Source organism: Lissotriton helveticus, chromosome 1_1, assembly GCF_964261635.1.
Source record: "Lissotriton helveticus chromosome 1_1, aLisHel1.1, whole genome shotgun sequence".
Taxonomy (NCBI): domain Eukaryota; kingdom Metazoa; phylum Chordata; class Amphibia; order Caudata; family Salamandridae; genus Lissotriton; species Lissotriton helveticus.
The window spans coordinates 190,731,408-190,746,339 of NC_136057.1; the positions used below are offsets into that span (position 1 = coordinate 190,731,408).

Sequence of the window (14,932 nt, forward strand, 5' to 3'; positions counted from 1 at the left end):
AGTACTTTCTTGGGATTCTCCAATGTATCTTTTCCTATTTCGTGATCTTCTCCAGAATCCACCAGAGAACCGTCACAGACTAGTGGTAGAAAGCACTCTGCAGCTTATCAGCTTATGGCATGGCAGATTACAGGGGACAATTGAAAATCCCAGGACTTTAACAAAAACCAGAGTCTCCGCTCCAAAGCTCGGGCAGATGGAACAGTTTTTTTGTTGAGTTCTACAAAGCACGTACTCGACCCGAAGGTATCAGAGCGCTTTACATGAGCACCAGTTGCGTTACAGACAGACACATTCATTTTTGTTAGGCACGGGAAGAGTAAGTGATTTGCCCAGAATCACATGATTTCTAGTGTCCCTGCTGAGACTCAAACCCAGTTCCCTAGCTTCGAGGTCGACCGCTCTAGCCTTTGGCCTCATAGTTAAATGATACTAGACAGTCTAGTTTAGATGGATGGGATCATGCTTGCATAGGGGCATGAATCCCATGGGATCGGATGTTGTGCACATCTTTAGATCTGCCATTTAAGCAGGCTGTGCTCCAATTGACAGTTCTCCTGCGGGTCAACATCCTTTTGTTAGGAAATTTTTGAGCGGCATTCACTTCGCCCTTCCTCCTGAACCCAAATACTCCTCCCTGTGGGGTGTCCACAGGGTTCTTTACCTTTTCTTCTCTTGGCAGACAGTAAATATCTGTCTAGAAAGGAAATTCGAGTAGATTCGCCATGTTTTATACCTCATATACTGTACACGAGTTTCGGACACCAGTGCCCTGGACATTATAGGGAGACAAACGAAGTTTAACTCTGAAACTTATATATATATATATCGTATGACGACACAGCTAAGCTATGTGTGGTGAGGTGCATTAAGGCATACAAGACAATGACAGAGGAACTGTGCCCTCCGGGCGAAAGGAAACTGTTGATCGCTATTTGAAAGCCCTTTAAAGCGGTTACCTCCCCAGCTCTCGCCAAATGGATTTGTTGGGTCATGCAAGAGGCAGGCACTGACACTAATGTTTTTGGAGCACATACTGCTCGAGGGGTCATGGCTTCAAAAGCTTTTTTGCTAGGAGCCAGACTAAAAGAAATAATGAATGCAGGAGACTGGCCTTCTGATTCGAACTTTAGGAGGTTATATGACAAACCATACACAGATATGGCTACATTAGTTGTCAACAATGTAATCTTCACCTGCAGTCCTGACAGAATTAAACATTTCTTGGTAATCATGATGAAAGCTATCAATTCTATTGGAAACACAGAGGCAAGGATTATGTCTTTTAATTACAAGGAATGGAACTCCAAGTAGGAATAAGCTGGGTACTTGGAATGACATCTGTTGCAAGAAGAAAGAGGAGACATAAAGAGAGACAAGACTGTAAGGCGCAATGAAGAATATGATTGGGTGGAACTTTGTGTCTTCCTTTCCCAGGAGTTGTTGGGAAAGCTAGTTTACCACTGCTATGAAACTGTTACAAATAAGTTACTTTTATAAATTTCTGACTGCTGGAGAAAATATAGTGAAAAAAGAAGAGTGAAATCTGAAATCTGAATTCTGTTACAATACCTAGGAACTTTTTTGATCCCCACACAGACTTTAAAACTCATGCAATGACTAAAAAGTGAGATAATTACCTACCCATTTGTACTCACCAGTATATTTCATTGCCACCTTATGCAGCCTGTATTGTTTGTATATGGCACTTGTTGTATCGACTTCAAAGCCCATTGCTTCGTACAGCTTAAGTTGGCATACAAACTCCTCGATCATTCTGTAAAAACAAAAGGGTATAATTCTTAAAGGAGAAAGTTACTTCGTTAAATGTTGCACAGTACATCAAACAAGTAGCAATGTCAAACCTGCTTGCGTATTTAACAAATCAAATCAATAAAACGGAAAATTATTATTTCCCCATTGTGTTGGTGTTATTCTGGTATCTTCATGTTAACATCCGGCTTCATCAAATAATGGATAGTGGTACAAATCAGCTATGTGGGTTTGTAAATATGCTGTTGAAAAACTCCTAATTTCAGGTGACTTAGAGCCTTAAGTACCCTTTCTGCAAGACTGAAGCTCCACCTGCCTCATTTCGAGCTGGGTGGAGATTCAGTGTTTTAGACAGCAGATATTATTCCATTTCAGCTGCCTACACACAACTCTCATGGCTTGACGGAGTAGTGGCCGTCAGATTTTTTGCCATGTGTCCGCCCACTTTAGAGTGAGGGACACAGGGTCATCGTTCACTGCCGTCACGACCAGAAAAACAGCGGTACGGGGCAGTGAAAACTTTTAAATTACCCCCACATCATGGGTAGAATGTTCTCATGGTGAGGGGGTAGTTATTTTGTTTTCAACAACAATATACGCTTTGGGATGTTCTTTTTGAAAATTAAAAAAAAAAAGTATATGTTTGATGTGTGGCTCCATAATTTTGACGGAGCTATCCGTCAGACTTGCAATGCATTTCCATGAACCGCCGTGACGGCAGTTCCTGGAAAAGCAAGAGATGCTGGCAGGCACAGCGAACATCGCTAAATATGGCTGACGGAGTACCTTCGCAATGGCGGGACTTAAGTACTCTGCCATGTAGATGGTAATTATGAAGTCAGGCAAGAATTCAATCATCCCCTTAAGCTCAAACATATTTCTGCAGGTTATATCCCTCCCTTGGATTGCAGGACTTTAAATCATTATACATAGTACTTCTTGACATTTCAATAGAGCTTCATGGCCCAGAAGTCACTAAACTGTGCAATTGTGTATTATGCGGAAATATGACTTTGCTCAGTGGTTGCTGCCTTTGGCTTTATGCTCCATCAAATAGGTTTGGCTTTATGCTCCATCAAATAGGTTTGGCTTTATGCTCAATCAAATAGGTTTGGCTTTTTGCTTTATCAAATAGGTTTCCTTCCATTGGAAGCATCAGCAATGACCTAGCTTAATGGTAATGCAATAAAGATTTTGACGCATGAAAGTCAGCTGAGAGCAGTCGCTGGCCCAAATTAAAATCTTTTCATGCACTGAATGATTTTAAGTCAACTAACGCGTTGGCTCAATAAACAAACCCTCAAACTAGGGGAGAAATGGCATGCTGATTTGAGAAAGCTAATTTGAGAGAACAGACTTATAGAGCAATTGATAGTGTAGTGTACTTATCAAAGGTCAATGGTATTAGTGGGAACTCTTGAGAGCCCTAGGGCATACAGGGGTTACTAGGCTGCAGCCAAAACAATGGGACCCTTAACACCTTGAACGCTATGGGGATTTTTCTCCTGTGCTGGGAATATGCAGATACCACTTTACATGACGAGCTGGGCTCGTCATCAGCGTAGCAGGAGGCTACTGCATGACGAGCCCAGCTCGTCATGAGCGTCGAAGGGGTTAAAGCAGGGTGTACTGTGGCTTTCCCTTACTGTTGACCCAAAATTAAGCATAAAACATCCCCCGTTTTAGCATTTGACTGTCAGCGTAGAGATGTTGAGCAGTTCTAAGCGTACTCAAGGAGATGGCGTGGGGTAGAAACACAGAACTGAAAGCACCTGATAATACATTAGTGATCAGCCAGTACTTAAGAAAAAAGTAATTTAGTCAGTTAGTCAACTTTATTTCGCATCGTTTAAAATGCATACAAGTACAGACATAAAAATGCAAGCATAAGACAACATATATAAAAAGTACTTTCGTCAGTACACGTAGCTCAATACTACAAACGAAATGCAGCATGTAAAACAACACACATATTGGTTTGTGCAAACGTAGTAATGTTTAGACGGTTCTCCCAGGTAGCCTAACAAGAGCAGGGTGCAAAGATACTTTCATGACCCCCACAGTACATGGGGTATATCTTATTCCCGCTTCCCCCAGATAGTGGCTATCTGCTAGACACTGGTCACAGTACAGTTACTTCTAATATTATTATAGCTAGCCCAGTGACTGAAATTGGTGTTATTTCAGCGAATGAGAACTTCACGGACTGTGCTGTCACAGTGGAACTGCTCTTGGCCATGTGCATGTTTGCTTTGATGGAGTGCAGTGTGGTCTTTAACCTGCCTGATGTCCTCCTGCATCTCTGTGTGAAGATTCGCACCTCAGACTCAGACGAAGGGAAGTGGTGATGGCACAGGTAACGCATGCAGTCATGTGTTGGTTGGAGGAGGTCAACTTTCTCACTGGGATCTTGCTCAGGCTTAAAATCCAAGCCCACCAAAGAAATGAAGAGCCACACTAGATCACAACAGTTAGCTTGCCGATACGATGAACGACAGACTGCGGTTGCATATTATGCTACCGCCAAGTCATTGCAGATGTTGCTTCTCCTGGAGCAGCAAACTGTTAATTGTGGTGGCAATGTTTTGTAGTGCTAATTTTTCATAGTGCTTTTTGCCAATTTTATCTTTTGCCAGGCACTTCTGTCAACTCGGACTGCTTTATCCATGGCGACATGATCCTATCAGGGAGTACATGACACCCCAAATGCAAGAACAGGTCGGGGTGCAGCCAATCTCACTCAGGTGCCCTGCTGGAAAACAAGTGTCGCCAGACCTCACCATGCAGCCTGGCGGAGCACATCTTTCCCTGAGTTGCACTAGGCCAACTTCAGTTCTCACTGCACAACTACTCACAGCCTTTTTTTCCTATGCAGTTTTTCTCCTGTGCAAGCATACCTCCTGTGCTCCTACTCTGCAGCTAGTGGGCTCCTTCCTTCTTGGCAGTCTCAAGGTAGCTAGTCTTGCCAGAATACAGAACATCCAGATTCCTATTCAAGAACCTAACTTGCAAAGGGAAGTTGGTAGTCAGAGAACCAGGTTATAGAGACAAGAGATGTCTTTCTTGCTCTAGTGTGAGACCTCCGATACAGATCAATGGGAAACCCTGCCACAATGGCTGGTGGTTTCTGCCCCATGCTTCAAGCATGTTAGCAGACAGAGATTATGCATTCTACAGGTCCAAATCTTGAATCAAAAAAGGCCATTTCAGGACATTTGTGGCTTGACCAGTTTGGGAACAATGCACAGTATTTCATCTAGTTTCAGTAAGAAATCAAAAATGTGGGCTAGTGTGGTCCCTGACCGGGGAACCCAAACCAAAAGGCAGAAAAGATCATGGGAACCCCCCCACTCTAGTAATACTTCTGCAGAAGAAGGGACACTAAAGAAGGCAAGCGGTGTCCCTATACTTCAAAGGTTTTTTGCTGCTATTCGCAAAATCCCTAGTCTGGGCCACTACAAAGGAATGTAGAAATGCTGAAGAGGAGCTCTGTAATTCACATTGATGTATGTCTGGCTCCATATCGATTAGTACTTGCAGACAAAAGATTCAGAATGGATTCCTGTGTGCAACAGACAAACAGCACGTATGCTCCATTCTCGTGCCCCATATGGATGGAGTGATGTACCCAGTTGTAGGGGGACTGTAAACAAATTTAAACAAGCATTGGCAACACCAATACGTCTTTTCCTATGCATGTTTACATTTGTTTAAGCAAGCAAGAGCTATTGTCTTTGCCAAAGTGTTTTAGTCATACTGTACGCCATTGTGGGGCTATTGAGTGTGGCTAAAAGTTAGTGGCGTAAAGAAGAGTGGTAAATTCTAAAGTGGCGTGGTGTGGAATGGTGTAGAGTGGAGAGTCGTGGTGTGACGTAGTGTGTTGTGGAGAAGACTGGAGTAGAGTGTTGTGGCATGGAGTGGAGTAAAGCGAAGTGCAGTGTCAGAGTGGAGTGAAAGGTCATAGAGTAGAGTGTTAAAAAGTGGCGTGGAGTACAGTGGCACAGAGTACAGTGTTGTAAAGTGTCAGGTAGAGTCGCAGAGTAGAGTGGTAAGGAGTAAGGTGGTGTTTAGTGCCGTGGAGAAGAGTGGTGTGGAAGGGCATAGGGTGGAGGGGAGTAAAGTGAAGTGTCAGAGTGGAGTGTCGTACAGCGGAGTAAAATGTTGCAGAGCAGAGTGCTGTTGAGTTGAGGGGCATAGTGTAGAGTGGAGTCAAGTGTCAGAGTGGAGAGACATAGAGTGGAGTATCATGGACTGGTATAGAGTGGCATAGTCTGGAGAGACGTAGAGTGGAGTGTCAGAGTGGAGTGTCAGATTAGAGTGGAGTGTATGAGGGGAGGGTCGTAGAGTGCCATGGAGTGGCGCAAAGTAAAGTGCTGTGGAGTGTCAAAGTGTCAGGGATGGTCATAGAGTGATGGGTCATAGAGTAGAGTGGTGTGGAAGAGCATGGAGGGGTGTAGGGTGGAGGGGAGTGAAGGGTCAAAGTGGTGTATCGGATTGTAGAGTGGAGTGGCACAGAGTTGCATAAATATGTTGTAGATTGGAGTATCGTGGAGTGGCATAGAGTGGAGGGACAGAGAGTGGAGTAGAGTGTTGTGGCATAGAGCGGAGTAGTGTTGTAGAGTGGAGAGGCACAGAATGAAGTTGAGTGGCACAGAGTGCAGTGGCATAGAATGAATAATGTCGTACAGTGCAGTGGAGTAGAGTGACTTTGGGTCTTAATAAGAGTTTGGCGTTCCAATGGACCACCGAACCCATGGTTGCGGTCCCCGGACTGCAAACCCATGGTTGCGGTCCACGGTCTGCCTAAGCCATTAGAATTGTGGAGGTTGGACAGCCAGGAGAGTGCTGCTGCCGCCAGGGATCCTGTGGCACCACCAAGCATATTAGGAGTTTCCTCGCTGCCACACTTTTTGGTGTCTGTGCGGAAACAGGCCCCCTTGTGCCTCTGCACCATGGTGTGCATGCAGGGGAGCCCATGTTGCACCGTCCTGTATGCATGTAGCCCCTGTTCCTGCAGGGCATGGACTTCACCGTCCATGCCTGCAGTACTGCCTTTGATGCTCCCATTGCGGTGCTTTGGGACCGCTAAAGAACTGCTAGCCAATGTAAAAATAAGTCGAATTCTGGCGGGTGGTTTTTAATGGATTTGGCCATCTCAGAGCAGAGCAAACACAAGGAGATGATGGACGGAGCGCTGAAACTTTTCAGACACTCACCCCCAGTCAGTTTAATCCATCATCGTTCTTTAGCTCACTTCGCCACCTCAGTTCAGACCCAGCTTTATGAAAATCAGTCTTGACCCTGTGCCTCATGGGTACAGTCCAGCCCGAACTGCCAAGCCAAGTCTTCCCTGAACAGGAAACAAGCATCCTGGGACCGGTTTCAGGGCCCAGGGCAGCAGGGTGGTGGCCCTGCTCCAAGGCCACCAAAGTCATAATAAGACTGTTAGTGTAATAATTACGTTCCCATATTTTGGAATTTCATCTTTATTTGGCTGCAGGCAACCACAATGCATGGCGTACACCGTATTCCTAATGTAGTCACTGAGAGGTTCTTACCAGTAGTAAGTATGTTTGACTCTCAAAACTAAAAGTACTCCAATAGATTCGGTGGCAATCTGTGTCCTGCTATAAACAGTGGATATTTCATTTATGCAAATCCCTACGTCGGCAGTGCATTTTTGACACAGAAAAATATGCTTATAATTGTTTTAGGCATATTTAAGCTATTGCATTTAGCAATTACTCATAAAAATCAAAAATACATATTTTACAGGTTTCTTATATTAACTACAAGTTTATAATCTAATATGTAGTTCCTATTAACTTTAACATTAGTTACTAAGTAAAACAATGAAACCCAGTGTGTCTTTGCTCCTTAGTTCATCGATTCAACACAATTAAAGCATTTGGCTTGTTGTGCGTTTATAACTTTCATGGCTGATCTAAAGGTTATAGATTTTTTTCCGTGCTATTCTGATACACAATTGTTCGATACTATTGTTCATCCATTTCCTCTGAATGCTTTTACCAAATGTATGCATTACCAGTGCAGACAAATAAACCAGTGATGCTACCTGGATCATCTTTACCTTATGCGGCTTAATTAAAAACAGTGGTGCAGCGGCGAGGTCATTCTCTTTTGTTTGCCTACTCTTACTAGACCAGGTCTTGCAACATTAACTTTGAATCTAGTTAAACCAAATTCCTGCTTTGTGCACTTTAAAGCACCCTAGCTTCTTTCTTACAGGAAGAGAGGAAGCTCCAAGTCTGCCTAGTTTCCAAAATGATTCTGTATTTCCTTGCAATAAACTGCCCTACACAGTTGAAATCCCTTCCATCACAATTCTCACATATAACTACTGGCTATGGTAAAACCATGGTTCATTTTCTTGACTTCATGTAGAACTTATGTGCTCCAGTTAAGGGTTCACTTTAACTCACCATGTACAGGGTTCCAAAAGTAATTATACTTTAGACGATTCATAACGTTAAGTACTTGGAGATGGGCCTCAAAAAGGCAAGTGAAATCAATTGTTTGGGTTCATCCAAAAAGATTTGAAACACTTCTTCAAATCTTTCCTGAAGCGCATTTGCACCTATCCGTTGAGGGGTCTGGGAGGGTTCCCAACTGTAAGATTTTAATACAAATGAGAACACTTATAAGAGACTTGATCCCTTTTGATTTATTAGCACCACAGAATCACTTAGCTAGCTAGTAATTGGTAAAAACGTTGCCAAAAATAAAGAAGCAGACAGAAGCACCACAATGTATAGATGGCCCCAACCTATAGGTATTTGCTGAAAGGTTTGTATTTGTATGTTGGATTTATATCGCGCCAATCACCTACAGGTCTCTAGGCGCTCGGAAATCGATGGAATTTATACCATAACTACATACAACACAGGGGGTTAGTGCAACAGCCTACACTGCACCCAGAGCCCTCCCAAACAACCATGTTTTTAAAGACTTTCTGAACCTTAGGAGATTCACCTCTCTGCGCAGTGCCTCCGGCAGCTTATTCCATAACTGAGTGACCAACACAGAGAAGGCTCTCCCTCCCTTAGTCACCAATCTGTACGGAGGACAGGTCGCAAACTGAGAAGCAGAGGATCTAAGTGTTCTTTTTGGGCTGTACACATCCAAACGGACTTTTATATAGGCCGGCGCATGGCCATAAATTGCTTTATGGGCCGTGCATAGACTCTTGAACTCTACCCTCTCTTTTATGGGGAGCCAATGTAGGCTCTGCAATAGGGGAGAAGCTTTAGTCCTTCTAGGGAGTCCAAAGATCAATCGCGCCGCGTCGTTCATCACGACCTGCAGTCTATTTGTCAGAGTTTTTGGGAGGCCTAGATAAAGGGCATTCCCATAATCTAATCTAGAGATAATGGTTGCCGCTACGATTGTTCGCAGCATGGCCTAAGAAAGTACTGGACTGGGGCTAACTTCCGTAGCTGCCTAATGATGTTCGTGCAGCTCCCAACAACAGAAGAAATTTGGCTGCCCATTGACAAATCGCAGTCCAACTTAATCCCCAAACTCTTTACAACTGCACTTGGCTTCGGAGTTGTACCTAACTCCGGTGGCCAGTAAAGATCGCTCCAAGGTGAGGTGGCCAATGGAATTACCAATACCTCAGTCTTATCTGGGTTGATCTTCAGCAGATTTCCCGTCATCCACCCAACCGTATACCTCAAGATATTCTGTACTTGGGACTGCACGGCCTCAGTGTTATCGATACTCAGAACAAGCTGAGTATCATCAGCATAATTAAAAACTCAGCAGCCCATGCTGGCCAGAGACACAATCAGAGGCTGAAGATATAAGTTAAACAGCAGTGGGGACAGCGCGGAGCCCTGGGGCACCCCACACCCTAAAGTCCCCACATCTGATGTCAAGTCCCCTAGTTGTATCCTCTGTGTCCTTCCCAAAAGAAAGGATTTCAGCCACTTAAAAGCCAAACCTTTAACCCCGAAGCTTTCAAGTCTTTCCAGGAGCGCATGGCATGGCTGACAGTATCGAACGCCGCTGACAGATCTAAGAGAATCAGGGCGCTCGATTTCTTGATGTCAGCCATGCCTCTTAGTTCATCCAGCACCGAAAGCCTAACCAGTTCGGTGCTGTGATGTGCTCGAAACCCTGCCTGTCGCTCGTGGAGTAGATCATGAGACTCCACGTGAATAGATAGAAACTTCAGGACGTGCTGTTCTAAAATCTTGGAAAGAAAAGGCAGCTGAGAGATTGGTCTATAGTTCTTCAAGCCCGCAGGATCGGCACCGGGTTTCTTCAATAGGGGCCTAACACGCGCTTCCTTGAATTTGACAGGTAGATACCCCATTTCTAAAGATCTATTGAGGAGGGAGATAATACGCTCCTCCAAGATGGGACGTGCCTCGCGGAATACACTAGGGGGGCACGGGTCAGCTGGGGAACCAGATTTAGTTCTACCCATCAGTTGCTCCAGACTCAACACATCCATCTCTGGAAACTCCATGATAGTGCAGTCCGTGGAGTTATGAGAATCAGGGTGTAGGACAAGTCCACTCACCGTGTTACTTTTTATTTCCAAGATGATGTTCTCCACTTTTTCTAGGAAATATCCCTGAAAGGTATTACAGTCTATAATGGTTTCTGAGCTTTCCGGTTTCTTGCTCAGCTAAGATTTTGAAGGTCTCTTTCTGAATATTCCCAGCTTTGTATAGACGAGACTCATAGTGCTCCGCCTTTGTTTGCAATATAAGTTTTTTATACCTATAAAGGGAAGCTTTGTACTGATCCCTGGCATTATCATGTTTAGTTTTCCTCCAGGATCTCTCCAAAGCCCGGAGCTTTCGTTTATGCTCCCTCAGGAGTGGGGTAAACCATGGAGCTCCTTTGCCTGGACCTCTGATGAGCTGTGTCCTCTCAGGTGCTATCTGATCTATAGCTTGACACAAGCTCCGCGTTAGGTCTATATATTCCAGGTCCAAATTAATTCCAACAGGAGGTCGTGCCACTTTCGGAAGTGTTTCAGTCAGGGTTTTTAAATCGACCTCATCCCATTTGCGGGTTTTCCAGACTCTACGAGGCTGATCACCTAGGTGGCCATCGATGCGGACCTCGCAATTCACTAGATAGTGATCGGTCCAAATACATGGTAGAACACCTCTGAGTGTTACAGTAGGATCTGAGGTCCATACAAGATCAAGGGTGTGACCCTTAATGTGTGTGGGTACTTCCACTTGTTGTTTAAAACTTAGGCAGGACATTGTACTATTCAGTTGACATGTAGCCAAATCCATATGGGGATTATCCCAATGTAAATTAAAATCTCCAGCAACCACGATTTTTTTATATCGCGTGTAGAGATCAGACATAATGGGGGCAAATAGATCATTAAAAAGCGAGGTCGAGTTAGGTGGACGATAAACCGACAAAACTACCAGGCAGGAGTTGTTCAGGGTGATTTTTACCCCTAACAAGTCGGATAAGTCCACTGTTTCTGACAGCAATCTTCCTACTGACAGATTCTTTTTAAATAAAATCACTACCCCCCCCCTCCCCGTGCGCTTCCTGCGCGGTTGTGCCAAATTGCGTCGTAGTTGATTGGGAGAGCCGCAATAATGTCTGGGATGGAATTGTCATTCATCCAAGTCTCAGTTAGGGTCAGGACATCAATGTCGTTATCCTGAAGCAGGGTAAAGATCTCCACATAATGTTTATGGAGTGACCTGGTGTTTAAACTGGCTAACTTCAGCCGAGAAGACCGGGTTCCGAGCTTGCCATTATCGAGACGTTTAATAGCATACTTATCCAATTTTGATGAGACTGCAGGATCTAATGGCAGCTCACCTTTATCAAGTTGATAAAGCTCTTCCGACGAGTACGCTAGCCGGTAGCCAGGGGGCCTGGCCCCTGCGCCCGTCCGTGCGCGGACGGGCGCAGACTGGCTGGACTCTGGCGTGACTCCGGCGATGCTCTGGCGAGCCCGCAGCGCGTGACCGCTGCGCGTCTGCATGACCGGTTTAAGTACTAGACCGCGCGAAGCGTCTGGGCCATTCACCCCTCACCCAAGATGTCCGCCGCTAAGCTGTTCGAGGGAAAGGGAGAAAGGGAAAAAGGACCCGCACCAACACGATGTACTCAAACAATTACAGTGCAAGTAAGTGGCCGGTATTAAAAACAGGGTATAAGGCTAAAGTAAACGCAAACAATAAATGACGAAAAAACGGGACTTTAAAAATAGGCTTGTAGTAGTTCCTCTGAGCGCGCTACGCTCTGCGCTGCTTCCTTGTAATTCAGGTTAGTTTCCAATCACAGGCCTCCTGATTTACCCGGTTTAAGTACCGGTCTAGCGTCCTTGTGACGACTAGACCGCGCGAAGCGTCTGGGCCATTCACCCCCCACCCAAGATGTCCGCCGCTAAGCTGTTCGAGGGAAAGGGAGAAAGGGAAAAAGGACCCGCACCAACACGGTGTACTCAAACAATTAGAGTGCAAGTAAGTGGCCGGTATTAAAAACAGGGTAAAAGGCTAAAGTAAACACAAACAATAAATGACGAAAAAACAGGACTTTAAAAATAGGCTTGTTCCTCTGAGCGCGCTACGCTCTGCGCTGCTTCCTTGTAATTCAGGTTAGTTTCCAATCACAGGCCGCCTGATTTACCTGGTTTAAGTACCGGTCTAGCGTCCTTGTGCCGACTAGACCGCGCGAAGCGTCTGGACCATCCACCCCCCACCCAAGATGTCCGCCGCTAAGCTGTTCGAGGGAAAGGGAGAAAGGGAAAAAGGACCCGCACCAACACGGTGTACTCAAACAATTAGAGTGCAAGTAAGTGGCCGGTATTAAAAACAGGGTATAAGGCTAAAGTAAACGCAAACAATAAATGACGAAAAAACGGGACTTTAAAAATAGGCTTGTAGTAGTTCCTCTGAGCGCGCTACGCTCTGCGCTGCTTCCTTGTAATTCAGGTTAGTTTCCAATCTAATGCTGGAGGCAGGCTAGTTTGGAGCAGAGGTACCAAACTATCATGGAACAAAAGAACTTCCTCTTGCTAAGTTCTTGCTGGACACACCCAATCAGCCTAGGAAAGCTTACCTTTGATATCAAGCTTTATATGTATCTATAAAAGCACACCAGTTCATTAGAGCAGTTACTGAATGGATCTCATATATCACTTTGTAGACATATAACAGCTTCTTAAGAAGGAAACAACATCATTCACAGATCTCTTGAAAGAAGGTGTGAAGGCATGGCCCAGTAATACAGAACATTGCCATCATTCTTATTTGACAGTCAGTTCTCCCTTCAAAGATTAGAAGCCTTTCTGTCTGTGCCTCAGTTGCTGTGACTAGGAGTTAGGCAACAATAATAACTTCCTGTAATCTAAATCTATTCTGTAATATGAATGAACCAATGAAAATCCTATATGTATCGCATATATGAAGATGACTGCAGAAAGGGAACTTTTTTTTATTAAATACATTTTTTGGATTCACACAAAAGCATCCCTCTCCTGGCCGGATTAGAGAACCCTGGACGTTTGTGGTAGGTTGTAAATGTTCTCTTTACACATAAATGTCACACACCCCTATCTTCAAACAGCACACAACTCTGCCAATGAACCAAAAAGGGGCTCTCCTTCAGATCAGATTCTTTCTCCAAATAAAGAGCAGGCGTCTTCATGACAATGCAGATATACAGTGCACCTGAGGCCGCATGCATCGTATTGTCTAAATCCAGAAAAACTAAGGAGCATAAACTACAAATTATACATGGCCCACAGTGGCCTTTAAAAGACAGAACATCTGACCTGAGCATTACAACTGCTGAGCTCTGACATTGATCAGAACGTGCACAACTCTTTTCCAAAACCTTTCAGAAAGGAATTTCCATAAATAAGGGCACAGAGTGGCCGGATGTTTTGATCCTTACTTCAGTATGTTCCAAGCAACCATGTTGATGATGTTTGTTAGCAGGCCCTGTAGTGTGGGGCAGACAGATGAACCCTGGGGTACCCTGCTGACAAGTTTGGGGCAGATGACACATAAGGAGCCAGGCTGACTAACTGGGGCCCACAGTCTGTAAGGGTGGAGCAGATCCAGTGGACCACAGGTCCTTGCATGCCAGCTTCGTGGAGATATCAGATGAGGATGTGGGTGAGAGACAGTGTCTAAGGCGGCAGACAGGCGGAGTAGGATGAGAGCTGAGGGGTCTCTTCTATCCATGATCAGTCAGATGTCATATGTGGCGGTGATGAAAGCAGAAACTGGAATAAATTGGGACGAAGATGTGGCTGAGGTAAAGGTGATGGACTAGTCGCTTGTGGATGATCTTCTGCAGGAAATTTGCAGGGTAGGGCAGCAGGGAGATGTGTGGGGTTGTTGGCCAACGTTTTCGGTTCTGCTGAGGGAGAGGGGTAATGGGGTAACATACTGTTTTAGTTCAAGGTGTCGGGAATGTGGCTGTGGAGATGGAATTATTCATTGTCAGAGCGGAGCTAATTGGGTCCAGTCTCTTGGTGATGAAATGGCGAGGCATGCGTCTGTATGGTGCTCCAGAGTGCATGGACCACATGGCCGTTGTGATTTCCGAACTGGTGATGGTGAGTTTCTAAGGGAGGGTCTCAATGGGTGGGATGGCAGCAAGAGTCCAGCTGGGGCGTGAAGTTGTTGTAGTTTGATGGCCAGGTGTTCCATACTGCAACTGCTGGTGTCAGCGGACGTGGTGGAGCAGAGGATGCCCTCTTTGAAAATGATGGCGAGTCCGACTCCAGGCCTACCGTACTGGAGGGCGACAACAGGGTCAGCCAGGTCTGTCAGGAAGAGCAGTTCCAGTGAGAGGTTGTGCAGGTGGTCAAAGACTTCGGCGGGTTGTCTGGTGAGCAACCAGGTGTTGGGAACTTTGTGGGGGTGTGGAATTCATGGTCATGTTTTGGTGAAGAAATGGGTGTGGTGGATGCGGGTGGAGAGTAGTGCTTCAGAAGAGGCATGGGAAGGGGGTTGGGGGCAAGGACTGGGGTAGTGGAGCTTCTTGGATATGGTAAGTGGGAGGAGAACCAGGGGTCCTGGCACTAGATGTGGCACTGACTAGCTTGCCTATGGTGCTCCACTGGCATGCCTGCTGCACCTGTCCTCCTGCTACTGCCACTAAGAAGGAGAGGGAGAGAGGTGGGGTT

At 45.3% G+C, this 14,932-nt stretch overlaps 1 protein-coding gene across 2 annotated transcripts in view; it reads right to left on the bottom strand.

Moving 5' to 3' along the window:
• Positions 1 to 14,932, bottom strand: part of DUSP12 (dual specificity phosphatase 12) — a 155,312-nt gene that overhangs the window by 28,480 nt on the left and 111,900 nt on the right. For both annotated transcript variants that reach the window (XM_078662962.1, XM_078663042.1), the window contains one exon: positions 1,659 to 1,777. In XM_078662962.1, the coding sequence (XP_078519088.1) occupies positions 1,659 to 1,777 (119 nt within the window). The remainder of the gene's footprint in view (positions 1 to 1,658; positions 1,778 to 14,932) is intronic.